Source organism: Emiliania huxleyi (genome assembly GCF_000372725.1).
Source record: "Emiliania huxleyi CCMP1516 unplaced genomic scaffold EMIHUscaffold_60, whole genome shotgun sequence".
NCBI lineage: Eukaryota > Haptophyta > Isochrysidales > Noelaerhabdaceae > Emiliania > Emiliania huxleyi.
In genome coordinates this window covers 579783-596050 of record NW_005197506.1, presented here as the reverse complement: position 1 = coordinate 596050, position 16268 = coordinate 579783, and the positions used below count along the sequence as shown (strand labels likewise).

The window sequence follows — 16268 nt, the reverse complement described above, 5'->3', positions numbered from 1 at the left end:
TGTCTGCCCTTCGTCGGCGTCTCTGGAAGGGAAAGAAATGGTGCGCGGCCTCAAGCCCCTCCCCGAAGGCCATCGTCCTCTGCCGACCTGGAGCTGCTCTAATCAGGCCCCCCCGCCCCCCCCCTTTCTGGCCTCGCTCGCGGATTTTCTTGTCGCGCGCATATTCTTGCCGCGTTCACGCAAAAACACGCCCGTCTCAGTAAACGCCTGGCGAGTAGAGGCCCCGCCCACCCAGGGTACCCCTCTCGAGGGCGCCGTACGGGGGGGGGACACCGGGGCTCTGCTCCAAGAGACCTCGTTGCTCTGCGTTCCGCCGCCAGCCCTCTCAGTTCACGCCGGAATTGTGAACCGTGAACCGTGAACCAACTAGCCCCCGCCCCGAGTACGTGAACCCCGAACCGTGAACCGACTAGCCCCCACCCCAAGTCTGTGAACCGTGATCCGTGAACCGACTCCTCCCGCGACACCCGCCGCGAACCGTGAACCGTGAACGAACCGAGTCTGGCGAACCGGCGGTGAACCGCCCCCACCAAGTTCGCGCGGCGGTTCGCGAACTGGGTTCGCGAGAACTGGTTCGTGAACCGCCCCCACCAACCTACTTGCCGGGCTCATAGTCCTTCTCGTGCTTGCGCATGTACTCCATGAAAGGCGCGGTTCATGCGGAGAATCACCACCATCGAGTACTCCTCCGCCTTGTAACTGAGGCGGGCACTGTGCACCACCTGCTTGGCGCAGCTGAGGATGCGCTCGCAGAAAGACTCGGCCATGAGGGCGCCGATCTGGCCGGTCGAGCAGCTCGCCATCGCCGGGACCGTTCGGCCGACGGGGCCAGCCGTGCGGCGCCCGGTCGCCCGCCGCAGGACCGCGCCCGACCGGCCCACGCGCACAGCCTGGCCTCAATCGCCACTCTCTGCGGCGGAGTCGGCACCGTCGGCGCCCTCTGGATCCTCCTGGCACTCCTCGGCTTCCTCCCGACGGTCGGCGGCACCAACCCCGTGCGCTTTTAGTCAGACTCGATCCTCGGCATGCGCATTCTGAGCCGCTCCGACTTCCCCACAAAACTGGACAGTACCTTGCGTATCAGCGAGACACGTACACGAATGTGACCGGCCGGGATCTGCAGCTCGAGGCGGGACGCACGACTTCCCTCTTCAAAACCATGACCGAGACACTCGACCTCGCCCGTACTGTACCAACATCGCGAGCGGCGTCAAGGAGGACGATTTGAAGCCGATCAAAGACCTGCTAAAGATGGCGGACCGTAGTCCGACGGACGTCGCCCAGGTACATGCACGACCCGGCCGTGACGAACACGACCGCCCTCACCAAGGGATTGAGCTGCCTCAGGAAATAGGTCTTGAAGGCAACAGAACACTCCGGCCGCTTCGTTCTCAAACGACAGCGCTCGCACAAGGCCGTCCTCACATGGCGGAGGTGCGATGACGTATTAGACGATACGTAAATCAGCCAAAATCAGTGGTCTCACCGGCGGGCCCTCCTACTGCCAACCGGGAGGTGCGGGGCACGCCAGCCTCTCTTCTACGCCTCTCGTGCCTCGCGGCGCCTCTGCTTCAAGGGGGGAAGATACGGCTCTCACAGCCCATCATATGCCGTGGCACAGCGGGGAGCACAGCGGGCGGTACAAGATATTGTTCCCTATCTTCGCATGCTCGTCGTTGGTGATATGCGCGCGAGGTCATACGCCACAGGCCAGCAATCACTCGATGATGAGACTACACTGATGTATAGAGGCGCGTGTGTTATTATACAAGATAGACTCACATGGTCACAAGTGTTTGGTAAAACGCCAGCACGCTCGACACGACGAAGGTGTATTGGGCTCGAAGGCGCGGTGAATACAACCGCCTCGAGCGTACCGCTCAAACACGAGCCGAGGGTGGAGGGGGGGGGCGGCGGCGAAGAGGCGGGAGAGCTGGGTCCAGTGCGCTCTGCTGCTGGGGGGGGGGGGTCGGGACTGTGGTTCGCGAACTGTGGTTCGCGAACTGTGTCGGTGTGTAAGAGGTGTGAAAATAAGCTTGGTTCATGAACTAGTTCAGTGGTTCACCCTCGAACCGACCGTGAACTCTGAACCGTGAACCCGAACCGAGGCAGGACAAAAAAAAGGGCGAACCGCGAACCGTGAACGAACCAGGCGGGGCAGCGTCGGGCCGAACCGTGAACCGTGAACCGACTAGCACCCGCCCCGAGTCCGTGAACCGCGAACCGTGAACTAACCGTGAACCGCGAACTGGTTCATGAACCGGGTTCACGGTTCACCTCGTGAACTGAGAGTGTCCGCTGCCGTTTCTCGCCGCATTCACTCTGCGTCTTGCCGCAGTCGCTCTTGCCCACCGCCTCTCGCCTGCCGGTGTTTTCCGCGCGTCATGCATTCGCTCTCCACGCTCCTGCTCGCGGCCGTGCCCAGGACCAAGGAGATCGCGCCCGGAGTCCACATGCCGACAATGTCGCTCGGCACGTGCTGCGGCTCTGACCCGAGCGTCGGAGTCGCTCCCTGGCTTGCGTCTGGCGGCGTGGGCATAGACACTGCCAACGACTACCACGACCAGCCGGCCATCGCAACCGCGCTCAAAGCCACTGGCGCGGCGCGCGACAAGATCTTCCTGACGACCAAGGTTCCTGCCGGCGTGGCTGCGCTGCACGGTCCCGGCAAGCTCGACTGCTCGCTGGATCCGCAGCGGGCGGTGGACGTGCTCAAGGAGAACCTGGCGCAGCTCCGAATGACGCACGTCGACCTCGTGCTGCTGCACGGACCGTGCGAGCTGCAGGGCACGGCCGCCGCCGTCGACCCTGCCAAGGCCAACGCAGCTCAGTGGCAGGGCATGCAGATGGCCCTCTCGAGCGGGCTCACGAGGGCCATCGGCGTCTCCAACTACAACGTGACGCACCTTGAGGCGCTCCTCGCGGCGCCGACGACGCGCGTCAAGCCCGCCGTCAACCAGTGCCAGATGTCCATCAACGGCTCGGCCTTTTGCTCGCCCGAGACCGGCGTCTGCCTGCACGGGCCGGGCCACGACGACGCGACGATCGCCTTTTGCCGGACGCACAACATCACCTGTGCGCGCCGACGCCCAGCACCCGCTCGGCCACAGCCTTGCCGTCGCCGCCCCGTGACACCCTCGCCCCGCATGTCGCGCAGACGAGGCTTACGACGTGATGAGCGGCTGCCCCTTCCACGACGCGCGCCTCGGCGCCATCGCGCGCGCGCACGGCATGAGCGCCGCCCAGGTGTGCTTCCGCTGGACGCTGCAGCGAGGAGCGATCCTCGCCACCGGCACAGGTCACAACGCGACCAAGGCCGCGCTGCACTCCAAGGACGATCTGGGCACGTACGACCCGAACTTTGAGCTGACGGGCGAGGAGATGGCGTACCTCGACGGCATCCGTCCTCAGCGGGAGGGTGTGAGGACGTGAGGCTGAGCGGGTGACGACAGAGAGTGTGGTGTGTTTCGGCGCGGGATCGAAGTCACATTGCATAAAACCATGTAATTTGTATGTATGTGTGGATTGCGCCCCTGTCATATATGCACGACGGGGACTTGCTCCTTTTTACCCATCTCCCAGTAGAGGTGTCCGTTTACATATATATGTATCATGCACGACACATCCCACTACGTCTCTATATACGCCCATTCTCTTTTTTTCACATACAGGGCGCTCGAACAGACAAGAGCGGGACAGAGACGCAGAGAGATCTCTTATCTGGCAGCGTGGCACCGCGCGCGGCCAGCACGCGCATGTAAGACGTGTACCGAGACGAATTCTATAGCCCGATCCTCACGCCTTCCGCTGGTCGTCCATGTCGAGCGCGACCAGCAGCGCGCCCATCCGCTCGTCGGCCCTCCGCATCGCCTCCCCCACCTCGGCCGCCTCGCGGTAGCACACCTCTGCTCGCTCCGCCGGCCGCAGCTCGGGCCCGAGCTTGTCGAGGAAGACGTCTCGCGCGGGGAGGCCGCCGAGGCAGACCTTGAAGGTGCCCCGGAGCACCCAGTTGTGGTACCGCTCGAGGTGCGCCTTGTACGCCGCCGTCGCCACCGCGCTCAGCGTCGCGCCGCGGTCCGCCGCCAGCCCCTGCAGCAGGCCGCGCTGAAAGGCGAGCGAGCGGCGCAGCCAGGTGAGGGCGATGCCGGCGGAGGGGTCGCGCAGCACGCCGCCCGGCTTGTGGACCCCGCTCGCCCGCTCCGCCTCGAGCAGCCCTCGCAGCGTCGCCACCTGCGCCGCACCGCGCCGCTTGCCGAGCGCCTCCCACGCCTGTGTGCGGCCGAGGACAGGGCGCGCGGTGAGAGGGGAGGCGGTGAGAGAGGCGGCGGCGAGGGCGTGTGTGGGGGAGAAGGCGGTGTTGATGGGAGGCGCGCAGCGAGCGAGGCGACGCAGCGGGCGGCACGGGGGAGGGGGGCAGGAGTGCAGAGAGCGGCGGCGAGGGGAGGTTTGGCGGCGAGGGGAGGTTTGGCGGCCGCACCTTTGCGAGCTTGTCCAGGTTGGCGAGGTCATTCTTGACGGCGGGGGTCATCATCGAGCCGAAGACCTCCGTCACCGCAAGGTTGGTGCGGAAGGCGGCGACCAGCAACTCCACGTCCATCTCGCCCGACCCCGCGCCGTCCTCCTGGTCGCTGCCGCCTCCGGCCGCCATCGCCGCCTCAAACGCCCGAGTCGCCGCGTGCAGGATCGAATGCGGACCCGGCGGCGGCGGCGACGGCGACCGCCGGGGCGGCGGCTGAGACGACTGCGTCGGCGGCGGCGGCTGCTGCGGCGGCGGTGAGGACGCTTGTGGCAGCGGCTGCGGCTGCTGCTGCGGCGGCGGCAGAGGCTGCTCTGGCGGCTGCGGTCTAGGTGGCGGTGGCGGCGGCGGCGTGTGCGGCGAGAGCGGCGCGTCAATAATCTCGCCAAAGTCGGCATGCAGCTCGTTGCCCAGCTCGAGGGACGCGCGCTCTCTCTCGTCGGCCTCGTCTCTCTGCGTGCAGCGCTCGCTGTCCTCGTGTAGCAGGAGCAGCTCGACGACGCTGTCCGGCGTGGGCTGGCGGCGGTGGCCGAGGAGGGTCGGCGCGGAGAGGAGCGTCGGCGCGGGCGCCGCGCCGGGCTCCTTCATCGGCGACAGCGGCATGTCGACAGAGATTGAGGAGAGCGGCGTGTGCTGCGGAGCGCCGCCAATCGTCTTGCGCACCAGCCGCCCGAGCCACCCCCTGGCCCGGAGGACGGCCCAGAGGAGGAGGAGCAGTGCGAATAGGAGGGCGGTCCACAGATGTATCTCGCCCCTCACGCGGTGGTCGCACCGGCGCTCGCTCCAGCCAGGCCCGCAGCTCTTCTCACGCTGCACTGCGGCTGTCACAGAGAAGAGGAGGGTGCAGTACAACACCGACGCCAAGAAGGCACTGCGGAGCATCTCGTCGAGCCGCATGCGACTTGAACTTACGACAAGGAGCGGCTGCGCGTCTCTCTCTTCGACAAGGAGCGGCTGCGCGTCTCTCTCATGAAACCAGGCTGCCGCAACGGGCCGACCTTTTTCTTTTTGAAACAAACTAAAGGCGAAATGGCATATCGCTCTCGGGCCCACAGACATCCCGCACACCCGCCGCACACCCGCCGCCCCCGCGCGCGCCCCACCCCGGCCAGGAGAAAGGGGAGTGACAGTTTGGGATTGAAAGCCGAGTACCTCGCACTCCATGTGCGAGAACGCAGGGTAAATGTAAGCCGGATGGCTCACAGGCCACCTCTTGCGCCCCGAGCTCACCATCTACCGCACTGAGCACTTGTGCCCCCCCGCTCCCAGCCCATCCACCTCGCCTCGGGCCGCGCCGCGCGATCTCGGGCGATCTCGCGCAATCTCGGGCGATCTCGGGGCCGCGCCGCGCTATCTCGGGCGATCTCGGAGCGTCGCTCGCGCGGCGGCACACCTGCTCAAAAAAGGAAGGAGGTTGGAGGCAGGTCGCAGGAGGTCACGCCCCATCCAGAGCGCCGTCGTCGCCGGGTTTTTGGCCCCCGGGTCGTCGCCCGACGGTTGCTGCGCGGGGCAGCAGACCATCGGACGGCGCGACGACGCCCCGTCCGGCACGCTCCCCCCTCCACCCGGCTATTGCCGCACGAGCGCGGCAACGCCGACGGACTTCCCGTCCCCCCACCTGCGCCGCAATCACCGCCTTTTTTTTGAGCTTGAAACAAACGCAAGGCGACATGGCATATCGCTCTCGGGCCCACAGACATCCCGCACACCCGCCGCCCCCCGCGCGCGCCCCACCCCGGCCGGGAGAAAGGGGAGTGACAGTTTGGGGCGGAAAGTCGAGACAAAACAAAGTCGAGTATCTCGCACTCCATGTGCAAGAACGCAGAGAGAAATGAAAGCCGTCCGGCTCACAAGTCCGGCTCACGCGCCCCGGCTGACCGATCTACACCGCACTGGCCACTTCCGCCCCCTCGCTCCCAACCCATCCACCTCGCCTCAGGCGGTCGGGCCGCGCCGCGCAGTCTCGGTCGATCTCGCGCAATCTCGGGCGATCTCGGGGCCGCGCCGCGCCATCTGATCTCGGGCGATCTCGGAGCGTCGCTCGCGCGGCGGCACACCTGCTCACAAAAAAGGAAGGGCCCGGTTGGAGCCACGGGGCTCACGTGCTCGCTCGGTACGCCGCCTCAGCCCTCACTCTGCGCCACTTTGAGGCGTTGGCGAGGGCCGGTGAGGCGGCGCCCCGCGCGGCGCGTTCATCGCCCTCCACGCCGACCCCTGCGCGCACCGCTCATCTTGGCCCTCCTGGGGTTACTCTCGCGCTCGCGCAGGACCCGGGGGACTCCCTCCCCCCCCCACCTCCGACGAGTTGGGTCGGTGCTGCGCCCCTTGTGGCGCCTGTGCATATCGCGTGCCCGCCCCCCATAAGGCTGGTGCCAAGGCCAGATCAACTGCCAAGGCTGGTGCCAGGGCCAAATCAACTGCCTGGCTGGTGCCAAGGCTCTTAAAGGCTCCCCTCTGGTGAGGCCCTCTCCATCTCTCCTCCCTCTCAAGAACTCTCTCAACTCTCTCTCTCCCCTGAGACTCTCTCTGCTCGCTCCGCCCTCTCTCTCCCTCCCTCTCTCCCTCCCTCTTGCGCGCCCCCCCCCCCCCCTCTTCTCTCTTTTCTTTTTTGCAATTTGGTTGTGATTCCGATTCTAACGTCCCCTGCTGCCTCGCGCGCGGGCCTCACGCCGCCGATTCTAACGTCCGCTGCTGCCTCGCGCCCTCACGCCGGCACCCACGCCGCGTCGCGCCGCTCCTTGAACGCGGCGATGCCCTCCTTCGCCTCGTCCGAGTGGAAGAGCTGCTGCGAGAGGGGCGCCGCCCAGTCGAACGCCTCCTCGCGGCTCATCTGCGGCACCCGCGCCACCAGCTGCTTCGAGGCGGCGAGCGCCTTCGGCCCGCCGCGCACGAGCTTGCCCACGAGCTCGTCCACCTACAAGAGGGGCGGCGCGGACGCGTTCCAGACACGAGGGCCGCCACCGCCGTGCCCGCGGCGGCAGCCTGCGCGCCTTTGCGTCCAGCTCCGCCGGCGGAACCGCGTAGTTGACCAGACCTACCGCCGCCGCCCGCGCGGCGCTGATCCGCTCGCCGCTGAGGAAAAGCTCGCTCGCGTCCGCGCGCCGCAGCTTGGGCAGGCACACCACGGAGATGACCGCCGGGCAGACGCCCAGCCGGACCTGCAGCGGAGGCGGAGGTGGAGGCGGTGGAGGAGGTGGAGGCGGAGGCGGAGGCGGAGGCGGAGGTGGAGGTGGCGACGGCGAAGGGTGGCGGTGGTGGGCGCTAGGCGGAGGCGTCCGGGATGGCGGGCGCGGGTGGCGCCCGGCGGCGGCGGCGTGGCAGGCGGAGGGGGAGTGGCTCGCCTCTGTGAAGCCAATCTTTGCGTCGTCAGCGACGACCGACACGTCCAGCGCGGCCGCGAGGCCAACGCCGCCGCCCATGCAGTGCCCCGCCACGCGGCCGACCACCGGCTTCGGGCACTCGACGATCGCATCCAGCACAGACACCAACGAGTGGCGCGGCGCGGCGGTTGAGCGGCCGCTCAGGTCCGCGCCGGCGCAAAAGGTGTTGCCCTCGTTGGAGAGCACGACGACGCGGACGTCGTCGTCGGAGGCCGCCGCCGCGAGGTGGTCGCCCAGCGCGTTCACCAGCTCCACGCTCAGCGCGTTTTTCCTCTCCGGCATCGCGAGCGTGATCAGTGCGACGCCGCCAGCCACCTCGTATGCCACAAAATCGGTGGCGGGCGCCTCGTCCGCCGCCGGCGGCGGAGGCGCCGCGACGCGCCCGAGGGGGACGTCCACCATCGCCCGAGCAAGCTGCGGCCGGAGAGGCCGCAGACGACGCGCAGCAGACAGGAGCAGGGCCGTCATCGTGAAGCTGCCGCCAAGACAGTGGCCGGACCGGATCGTGGCACTGAGCGCGCGCAAGGAGAAGAAAACGCGCGCCGTCGTCGAGTGAAGAACGAGCCCTCCCTTGGGGTGTCCGTTTTCTTTCTTTTCTTTCTTTGAAGAACCACAAAACTAAGATAAAGAGACTTTTGTTGCAAACCTAAAGAAGAAAGGCGGCGCGCACGGTAAGGATCGTCGCGGCACAATTTTTATTTTCGCTGCTCACAAATGACCCAACGATATCTCGGCTAATCTGCCGGTCATATGTACATGTATCTCGGCACACCTCGGTAAAGAGGTGAAGGATCATCGATCGTGAGGCGCCGACGACACACAGGTGAGCCGCCCTCGCCGATTTCCTCAGAGGAGCCGTCCAGAAAATGCTCACACTCCAGGACGGGCAAGGCAGCAACACGCTCACCGCCGACGTGCCCTGCGCCTCGCCCTCCACTGAGACTGCGCTCTCCGACGACAACGACGCGCCCGAGAACCCCTACAAGCGACGGAAGGTCGAGTGGGCCAACAACGAGGACCTCTTCATACTTTCGGCTGTGAGGACGCTCGGTACGCAGTGGCCCAAGATCGCCAGCCAGCTCCACAACCGCACGCCCGACGCCGTCCGCAACCGGTGGCACCGGCTGCAAAAGGCACACGCCTTTGACGCTCCCGACAGCTGCCAGCAGCGGACTGACGCGGCCGATGCGTTGCTGTGCGCGGCGGGCGCGCCGGCACCCGGCGGCAAGATCAAGGGCGACTGCATTAGAGGCTCCGACCACGGGAGGACCATGTGGAGCTCGAGGGAGGACGAGATCATCGAGTCGGGCGTCAAGCAGTTCGGGTGCAAGTGGCGGCAGATCGCAAAGCTGCTTGAAGGACGCTCCGACTCGAGTATCCGCAATCGCTGGATGCGGATTTTGAAGGAGCGTGAGGCGGCGGCCTTCAAGCCTCCCGCCCAACCGCACCGGGAGCCCCCAGCGCCCCTCTTCAAGATCGCCGCGAGCGTGCCCAACGGGCAGCTGGTCCAGCTGCCCGTCGGACAGCCGCCAGTCGGGGTGCCAGTCGTACAGGTGCCAGTCGGACAGGCGCCAATCGGACAGGCGCCAGTCGGACAGGCGACGAACGTGCACCCCGGCGGCTGGATCCCGATGCCTCCCCAGCAGAGCTTCGTCGGCAACCCCTCGGCGGTCTACCTGCCGAACGCCGTCACGATGGCGGGGCCGATGTGGTTCCGTCCGCCGCCGGCCAAGACTCCGCCGCCGGCTAAGCTGATGCGGCAGTCCTCTGCGAGCGACGCCAACGTGCTTGCTGGCGTGAGGGCGGCGCCCGAGGCGGAGAGCTGCTAGCCAACCGCCGCTCTGCCCCACGACAGTTGTTTACTTTGCGGCGCCCGCGCCTCACGCGCCCTGAGAAGCGAAGAGCCTCTCGCCGCGTCCTTGTACTGTCCCCGCCGCATGCGTGCTGGCCTGTGGCTCTAGGTAGAGATGCATGTGTGCTCCCGCATACGCTGTTCACCTCCTGTCGGTTGCTCGCCGGTTCGCGCACTCAGTATGTACCTCGAGGTCTGCGGGGTTGTGCGCGCTCACCGGCGGCAGCGTGTGTTCATAGTCGTCCCGTGTGGTACAGTATTCGCGCGCCCGGCAGCTCCTGAGGCTGCTCGGGTGGCGCCTTGTTCACTCCGAACACCGAACACGTATGTTCTATTCCTCAAAAAACAAAAACCTTACTCCTTAGCCTCGAAAACCCCGAGAGGGTTTTTATGCTTCATTCGCTGTTCATCGGCGTGCCGCCGCCTCTCGGTCCTGCGCTGTGCGCCACTGCGAGTAATTCGCCCGCCTAGCGCCATCGGTGCCAGTGCGCGCCAGTCCCGTGCCACAAATAAATAATAAATAAAACGGACACCCCAACCTAAGGGCTTTTTACCCACCTCACAGTAGAGTGGTGTCCGTTTTTATTTATTTATTTAAGGGCTGGGCGTCCCCGCGCAAGTCCAAGTGAAAGACAGGAGAGATGGGTGACGCACAAACCCGAGGGACAGCGCGCACCCCGCCCCGCTCGCGCAAGTCGTGTTAGTGCCAAACTCGTTGGAGCACTTGCCAAAGAAAGAAAGAAAGAAACGGACAGCCCAAGAGAGGGATGGGAGGAATGTAGTGCCAGTCCGGCCAGTCCTATTTTTTGCGGGTGGAGCATTGAGAGAGATTTTTAGAAGCCAACAAGAAATCTGGCACGGAGGTGATTTATTTGTTTGTGTTAGTGCCAAAGAAAGAAAGAAAGAAAGGCGAGACTCAAACGAGGGATGGGAGGAGGACAAGGTCCCAGGGACGGAAGGGAACGGGAGCGGGACCCGCGGGTTTATTCTTTTGCTCTCGCCCATTCTGGCTCGCCCTCAAGAGCTGCACGCACATTTCACTCACGGGCCGCACTCGCGCTCGCACTGAGGCGAGCAGCATATCCATGCATCGCTCACTGCGTCGCGCGCCTCGCGGCCACGCCTCGCTACGCAGCCCAACATAATAATACTCACGACACTGATCAGTCTGCGGCGACATTGCGCTCGCAGGCGCTTTCGGCAATATGATCCAGATGAAGATCCAGGTGCCGCTCCACCACCCCGGAGGACCTGTCGAGGCAGCGTTGCCGTGGGGCCAGGTTCACACCGTCGTGCTGCCGCCGGGCGCAAGGCCTGGGCAGTTTGTCTACTTTCCTTGCCAGCTTCCCCCGCTTCCCGCCCTCCTGCAGCCTTCCCACCCGGTTGGAATGCCGCCTCCGTTGATGCTGCCGGCTCCACAGCTACCGCCTCCGCCGCAACAGCAGCCTTTCCGGCCGACCTCTCCGCCCACTCCGCCGATGTCCCCCCTCCGGCGAGTGCCGCCGTCCGAGTACAACGTCGACGACGAGTCCGCTTTGGCCCTCCTGCAGCAGTTCTCGTCTGCGCCGGGCGGGCTCCAGGCATGGACGCCGGAGTCCGGACTCGAGGTCGACCTCGACATGCGCTCTGAAGCGGCGCTCCGCGCTCTCTCTGTCGCGGACCTCAAGACTCGATGCCGCGCCCTCGGTACGCCCGTCACCGGCAACAAGGCGCAGCTGATCGAGCGCGTCCTTGACCCCGCTTGCCACCAAAAATTCCGCCCTGCCAAGAAGTCTGAGGCCAACCCCCGCTACGCGGGCTACGGCCAGATCGGAGACGACACCGCGGGCCTCGATCTCCCCGAGTTCTGCCAGGGCTGCGACAGGGCCTTTAGCCCATCGCTTCGCTTTCTGGACTACTTCGCAGACAGCGAGGGCGGCGACGCGCTGTGTCTCAAGTGCCACGCGGATCTGCCGCCGGGAGGAGCCGTCGCGGGCTCCTGCTCCATGCGAGTCGGCGACGTCGCGTGATCTCGCGACGGGCCGCTTGTCACCGGGGCGCGGGGGCACTGCCGGCGGACTCGCCACTTTTTGAGAGGAACGCCGCGGTCGACAAAGGGCGAAGTCCAAAGAGGTGAGAGCGGGCCGGGTTCGTGGAGACCACGCCCTACCTCCCTGTGCGGCGGCGCAGCGCATGGTGCGGCGGGTGGCGGCGGCACGGCACGAGACATCGCAACTCTCTTATTCGAAACCGAACGGCACACACGGTGGGGTCTGCTCTGTCTATCTCAGAAAAAATGTTTTAGGGCAAAACCCTGGGCACATTGGGCCCCCCCCCCCCCCCCCCTCCTCTTCGGACTAGACACGTGCACTACAAGTCTGGGGTTGGGTTGGTGGGCTCTGTCGGCTCGGGGCATGGTCGGCTGGTTGTGAGCGGCCGCACACTGCTCGGTACCCGCCCTGCACATCTAAAGTCATGCCCGACCCCCCCCCAGCAGCAGCAGAGCTCTGGTGCTGGGGGGGTCGGGACCCCCCCCCTAGCAGCAGAGCTCTGGTGCTGGGGGGGTCGGGACCCCCCCAGCAGCAGCAGAGCTCTGGTGCTGGGGGGTGCTGGCAAGTGGCAGCTCTGTACGGCTTTACAGACAGCTGGAGCGATTTTTTTCGCCGGCTTGCGCCGCCCAGTCGTCGGCAAGGTGCTGCATATGAAATGGCTTGAGGGCGAGCTGCATGGCTTCCACCACGTCGCTGCCCGCCATTGCGGCGACGCGTCGCGGCGGACCTGACAGTTTTGCCGGGCGACGGGCGTGCGCGCGCGCGCGTGCGCGTTTTCGAAAAAAGAAAAGGCACCGTCACCTTGATGACTTCAGTCGATCGATTTCGACGAGCGAGCGGTCCGAGGATCGAGCGGGGGACCGATAGGCTAGGGAGATCGATCAACGTCAGCCGAGACGCCCGAGTGAGTGGCTCACTATATACGCTATGGAGAAGTTTGTTCGAGACCTCGGGAGCGGCCGGCTATTGCCTATTCACACCTCGGCAGTGTGGTTTGGGCCGGGCAGGGCAGTGTGGGTTTCACACCCGGGGCTTTTAGTGTGGTAGTACATAAGTACAAGATAGACTCACATGGTCACAAGTCTTTAGTAAAACGCCAGCACTCGACACGACGAAGGTGTATTGGGCTCGAAGGCGCGGTGAACACAACCGCCTCGAGCGTACCGCTCAAACACGAGCCGAGGGCACTCCTTTTGCTGCCACTCATAAAATCGTTGGGTCGCTTCAGTTCACGAGCGCGGGCGCGATTGGGGAGATGCAGGTGGGAAGACCACCTGTCGGGTCGCCGGGCCGTCGCGGCACCATCCACGCCGCTGAGGCGCCGACGCGGTACAGGGGGCCCGCGATCTGGGGCCACGGCATTCGAGTGCGAACAGCTAGGGAGGTCCCCCCGTGGGCCGACCCTCCGATTTTATGAGAAGAGAACAAAGGGAGTGAGCCGAGGGGGGAGAGGGGCGGCGGCGAAGAGGCGGGAGCGCTGGGTCCAGTGCGCTCTGCTGCTAGGGGAGTCGGGACCCCCCCCCCCCACAAGAAAATTTTTTTTTTGGGGGGGGGCCCCCCCCCCCCCCCCCGCAGAGTTCTGCTGCTGGGGTCAGACCCCCCCCCCCCCCTGCAGCAGGGATGACTTTAGATGTGCAGGGGGGGTACCGAGCAGTGTGCGGCCGCTCTGTGTTGCGATGTTGCGGATTCCGGATATGTTCGGTAGGTGCGGATTGCCGACGTTCGCCGGCCTTCTGCAGAGGCATCCTAAGCATGATCCTAAGGAGCTAAGGTCAGCAGCTCAGCCCCCTCGGCGCCAGGGATCGCGCGGGGCGCAGCACGCCCTGTGTCTTCTGCGCGAGCTCCGAGTCCCTGGTTTATCAAGGTCCAAGTAATGAAACGGGCCTCGTTTTTCTTTTTACGCCGAATTCACTGGTCTCTTGGCAACTCGCTCACCCCACAGCACTTCGCGTATCCGCGCACTGAAGACGGGCAGTGGCCACGCACAGCGTTTATAGAACGCGGTGTTTACACTCGAGACACGAGAGGGGAGAGCCGTCTCTCTGTGCTTTTTCTCGGTTTTTCGAGGGGAACACACTGATCATAAACTGTATCTACAATCTGATAAAGCCGTTATACTGCTACACTGGTCACTGCACAACCACAAGCCACACAACTGAGGAACTGTCGCGTCAGTGTGTGTGGCGGGCCGGGTGTGGTATAAAGTGTATTACAGTTACCATGCATAAAATCGAGTGGCCTAGCATGCCGGCTCGCCGACAGTCCCGCACACACACACACTCACACACCATCTCTACATGATACGGCTTCGCCTCCGTCCAACGCACTCAAGTCTGACCGGCACTGTATGGCGTTGGGCCAGAGCCCACCGGCGAGAGAGCGGCCCTCGTGCTGCTCTTCCCGAGAATGGAGCTAGGCGCGACAGCGCTTCGTCAGCCACTGCAGCCGCGTCAGTGCCGGACAACGTCGGGCATCCGGTGGATTACCGCGTCGCGCTCGTCGACGCCCGCCTCGCGAAAGAGCGACGAGTAGTCGAGCGGCGTCAGGATGAGGAACTGTCGGCCCGGCTGCTGCCGGAAGATCTCAAAGAGCAGCTTAAGCGACGCGGCCTGGAAGGACGAGTCCATGTTCTTGTCGAACTCGTCGAGCGCGCGCATCGGCGTCGCCGAGAGCTGCCACATGGCGAGGACGAGCGACAAGGTCGAGAAGGCCTGCTCGCCGCCCGACAGCGAGCGGAGCGCCGTCGTCGAGCGGGCCGCCGCGTCGCCCGCCCGCGGCGCCACCTGCGCCTCGAGCACGTCCTCCTTGTGGTCGAACCGGAGCGACCCGCCCCTGCGGCACGGCACGGGCACAGGCTCGTGACGCGTCGGGGCTGCTGCTGCTGCTGCTGCTGCTGCTGCTGCTGCTGCTGCTGCTGCTGCTGCTGCTGCTGCTGCTGCTGCTGCTGCTGCTGCTGCTGCTGCTGCTGCTGCTGCTGCTGCTGCTGCTGCTGCTGCTGCTGCTGCTGCTGCTGCTATCTCCGCACAAACATGCTGTTCCCTCACACACACAAACTCATGACGACGCGGCGGGGAAGCGGACGGGCCGTGAGGCGTGAGGGGCGCACATCGAGCGGCGGCTCAGGTGCATCTGGAAGTCGGAGACGGCCTGCACGCCCTGCGCCTTGAGGAAGCGGCGGTGGAACTTGTACCGCTCCTGCACTGAATCCTCCACCACCTTGGCCGTCGCCTTCACCGCCGTGATCTGCTCTTCGTGCTCCGCCATCGCGCGCTCCGCGTCACGCTGCGCCTGCAGCAGCGCCGCGTAGGTGGTCTCGCCGCGGTTCTCGCCGCCCGCGAGGTGCTCCGCCTTCTTGAGCGCCGCGCGCATCTTCTGCAGCCGCTTCTGCACCGCCTCGACCGACTCGCCGCCGCTGCTCCCGGCGCCGCCGCCCGCGGCCTCGGGCTCGGCGAACTGCGACGCCACTCTCGCGCGGATCCCCTCCGCCTCCTCCTTTGCCCGCCCCACCTCGAGCTCTTGCTCACGCAAGGCGCGCGCCTGCCGCTCCGCCGCCTGCCGCGCCTTGTGCACGGCGCCGTTGGCACGCTTGAGCTCCTCGTCCAAGCCGCCGTCGCCCTCGGCCGCGCCGCGCCCGCCGAGCGAGCGCACCTCCGCCTCGGCCAGCTTCTGAGAGCGCTGCAGCGGCGGCACCGCCTCGCTCGCTAGCCGCGCGGCGCCCTCGCGCTCCATCTCCTCCTGCGCGAGCCGGCCGATGTCCGACTCGATCTCGGACAGGTCCTCCTGCAGCAGCCGGAGGTCCTCCTCCACGTCGTCGCGCAAGCCCGCCTGCTCGACGCCGGCCATCTGCCGCTCGGCGGCGCGGGCACGCTCCGCCGCCTGCCGCCACCGCCTGCCGAGCGCCTCCTCCTCCTCGCGCCCGCGCGCCGCCTCGGCCGCCGCGCCGCGCGCCTCCTCGGCCGCCTGCGCCGCCTCCGCCTCTGCCGCCGCCTGCCGCTGCTCGAGCCCGCTGAGCACCGCGGCCGAGTCCATCCGCATGAGCCCGCGCGCCGTGTGGCTGCCGGTCTGCTCCGACGCCTCGAGCTCGCCGCGCAGGTAGTGCTTCATGCCGTCGGCGTCGAAGGCGACGAAGGGCACGCGCTTCTTAAACAGCTCGCGAGCGTCTGTGAGGCCGCCGATGAGCAGCGCCTCGGGCGAGTAAAAGTTGAGCAGCGCGTTGAACGCCTTGGGCGGCGGGGGCGGGGCTCAGCTGGGCCGCGCTGGAGCCGGGGCTGAGGTGGTGTGCGGTGCCGCCGTGCCCGGGGAGCGCGGCATCGGAGGAGCGGCGAGTGCACGCCTGGTCGTCGTCCACTTCGACGGCGTCGAGGACGGAGGCGACGTCGGGGTGGCGCGAGGGGGCCGGCTTGAAGCGCGCCTCTCGCTGCTGGACGAGGATGCGGACACTGCAGAGCTTGGGCGCGTGCGTCTGTGGGCCGGGGTGGGGGGTGGGGGGT

The 16268-nt window shown here is 66.1% G+C and overlaps 5 protein-coding genes across 5 annotated transcripts in view; 2 read left to right on the top strand and 3 right to left on the bottom strand.

The window, feature by feature from the left end:
- Positions 1–2840: 2840 nt before the first annotated feature.
- On the top strand, positions 2841–3508 carry EMIHUDRAFT_357684 (hypothetical protein; the record flags this gene model as incomplete). The annotated part of the gene is made up of 2 exons (XM_005764301.1): positions 2841–3075; positions 3158–3508. The coding sequence occupies 2 exons, from the start codon at positions 2841–2843 to the stop codon at positions 3430–3432; spliced, it is 510 nt and encodes a 169-aa protein (XP_005764358.1). The 3' UTR covers positions 3433–3508.
- Positions 3509–3589: 81 nt separating this feature from the next.
- Positions 3590–6262, bottom strand: EMIHUDRAFT_357682 (hypothetical protein; the record flags this gene model as incomplete). The annotated part of the gene is made up of 5 exons (XM_005764300.1): positions 6232–6262; positions 6153–6208; positions 5486–5530; positions 4478–5455; positions 3590–4269 (listed from the first exon to the last, which is right to left on the bottom strand). Coding segments are annotated over exons 4-5 (1387 nt in total), but the record flags the coding sequence as incomplete, so codon positions are not given.
- A 958-nt stretch (positions 6263–7220) lies between these two features.
- Positions 7221–8692, bottom strand: EMIHUDRAFT_214316 (hypothetical protein; the record flags this gene model as incomplete). Its single annotated transcript, XM_005764299.1, has 3 exons — positions 7221–7430; positions 7894–8211; positions 8669–8692. The coding sequence occupies 3 exons, from the start codon at positions 8690–8692 to the stop codon at positions 7221–7223; spliced, it is 552 nt and encodes a 183-aa protein (XP_005764356.1).
- A 27-nt stretch (positions 8693–8719) lies between these two features.
- On the top strand, positions 8720–10100 carry EMIHUDRAFT_437539 (hypothetical protein). The gene has a single exon (XM_005764298.1). It carries the CDS (start codon positions 8763–8765, stop codon positions 9723–9725), a length of 963 nt encoding a protein of 320 aa, XP_005764355.1. The 5' UTR covers positions 8720–8762; the 3' UTR covers positions 9726–10100.
- A 3873-nt stretch (positions 10101–13973) lies between these two features.
- EMIHUDRAFT_464979 (structural maintenance of chromosomes protein 6) overlaps positions 13974–16268 on the bottom strand; it is a gene marked incomplete at its 5' end in the record, with an annotated part of 4597 nt that continues 2302 nt past the window's right edge. Inside the window, 3 exons of the mRNA XM_005764297.1 lie at positions 13974–14610; positions 14885–15999; positions 16127–16240. Of these exons, the coding sequence (XP_005764354.1) occupies positions 14229–14610; positions 14885–15999; positions 16127–16240 (1611 nt within the window). The 3' untranslated portion in view covers positions 13974–14228. The remainder of the gene's footprint in view (positions 14611–14884; positions 16000–16126; positions 16241–16268) is intronic.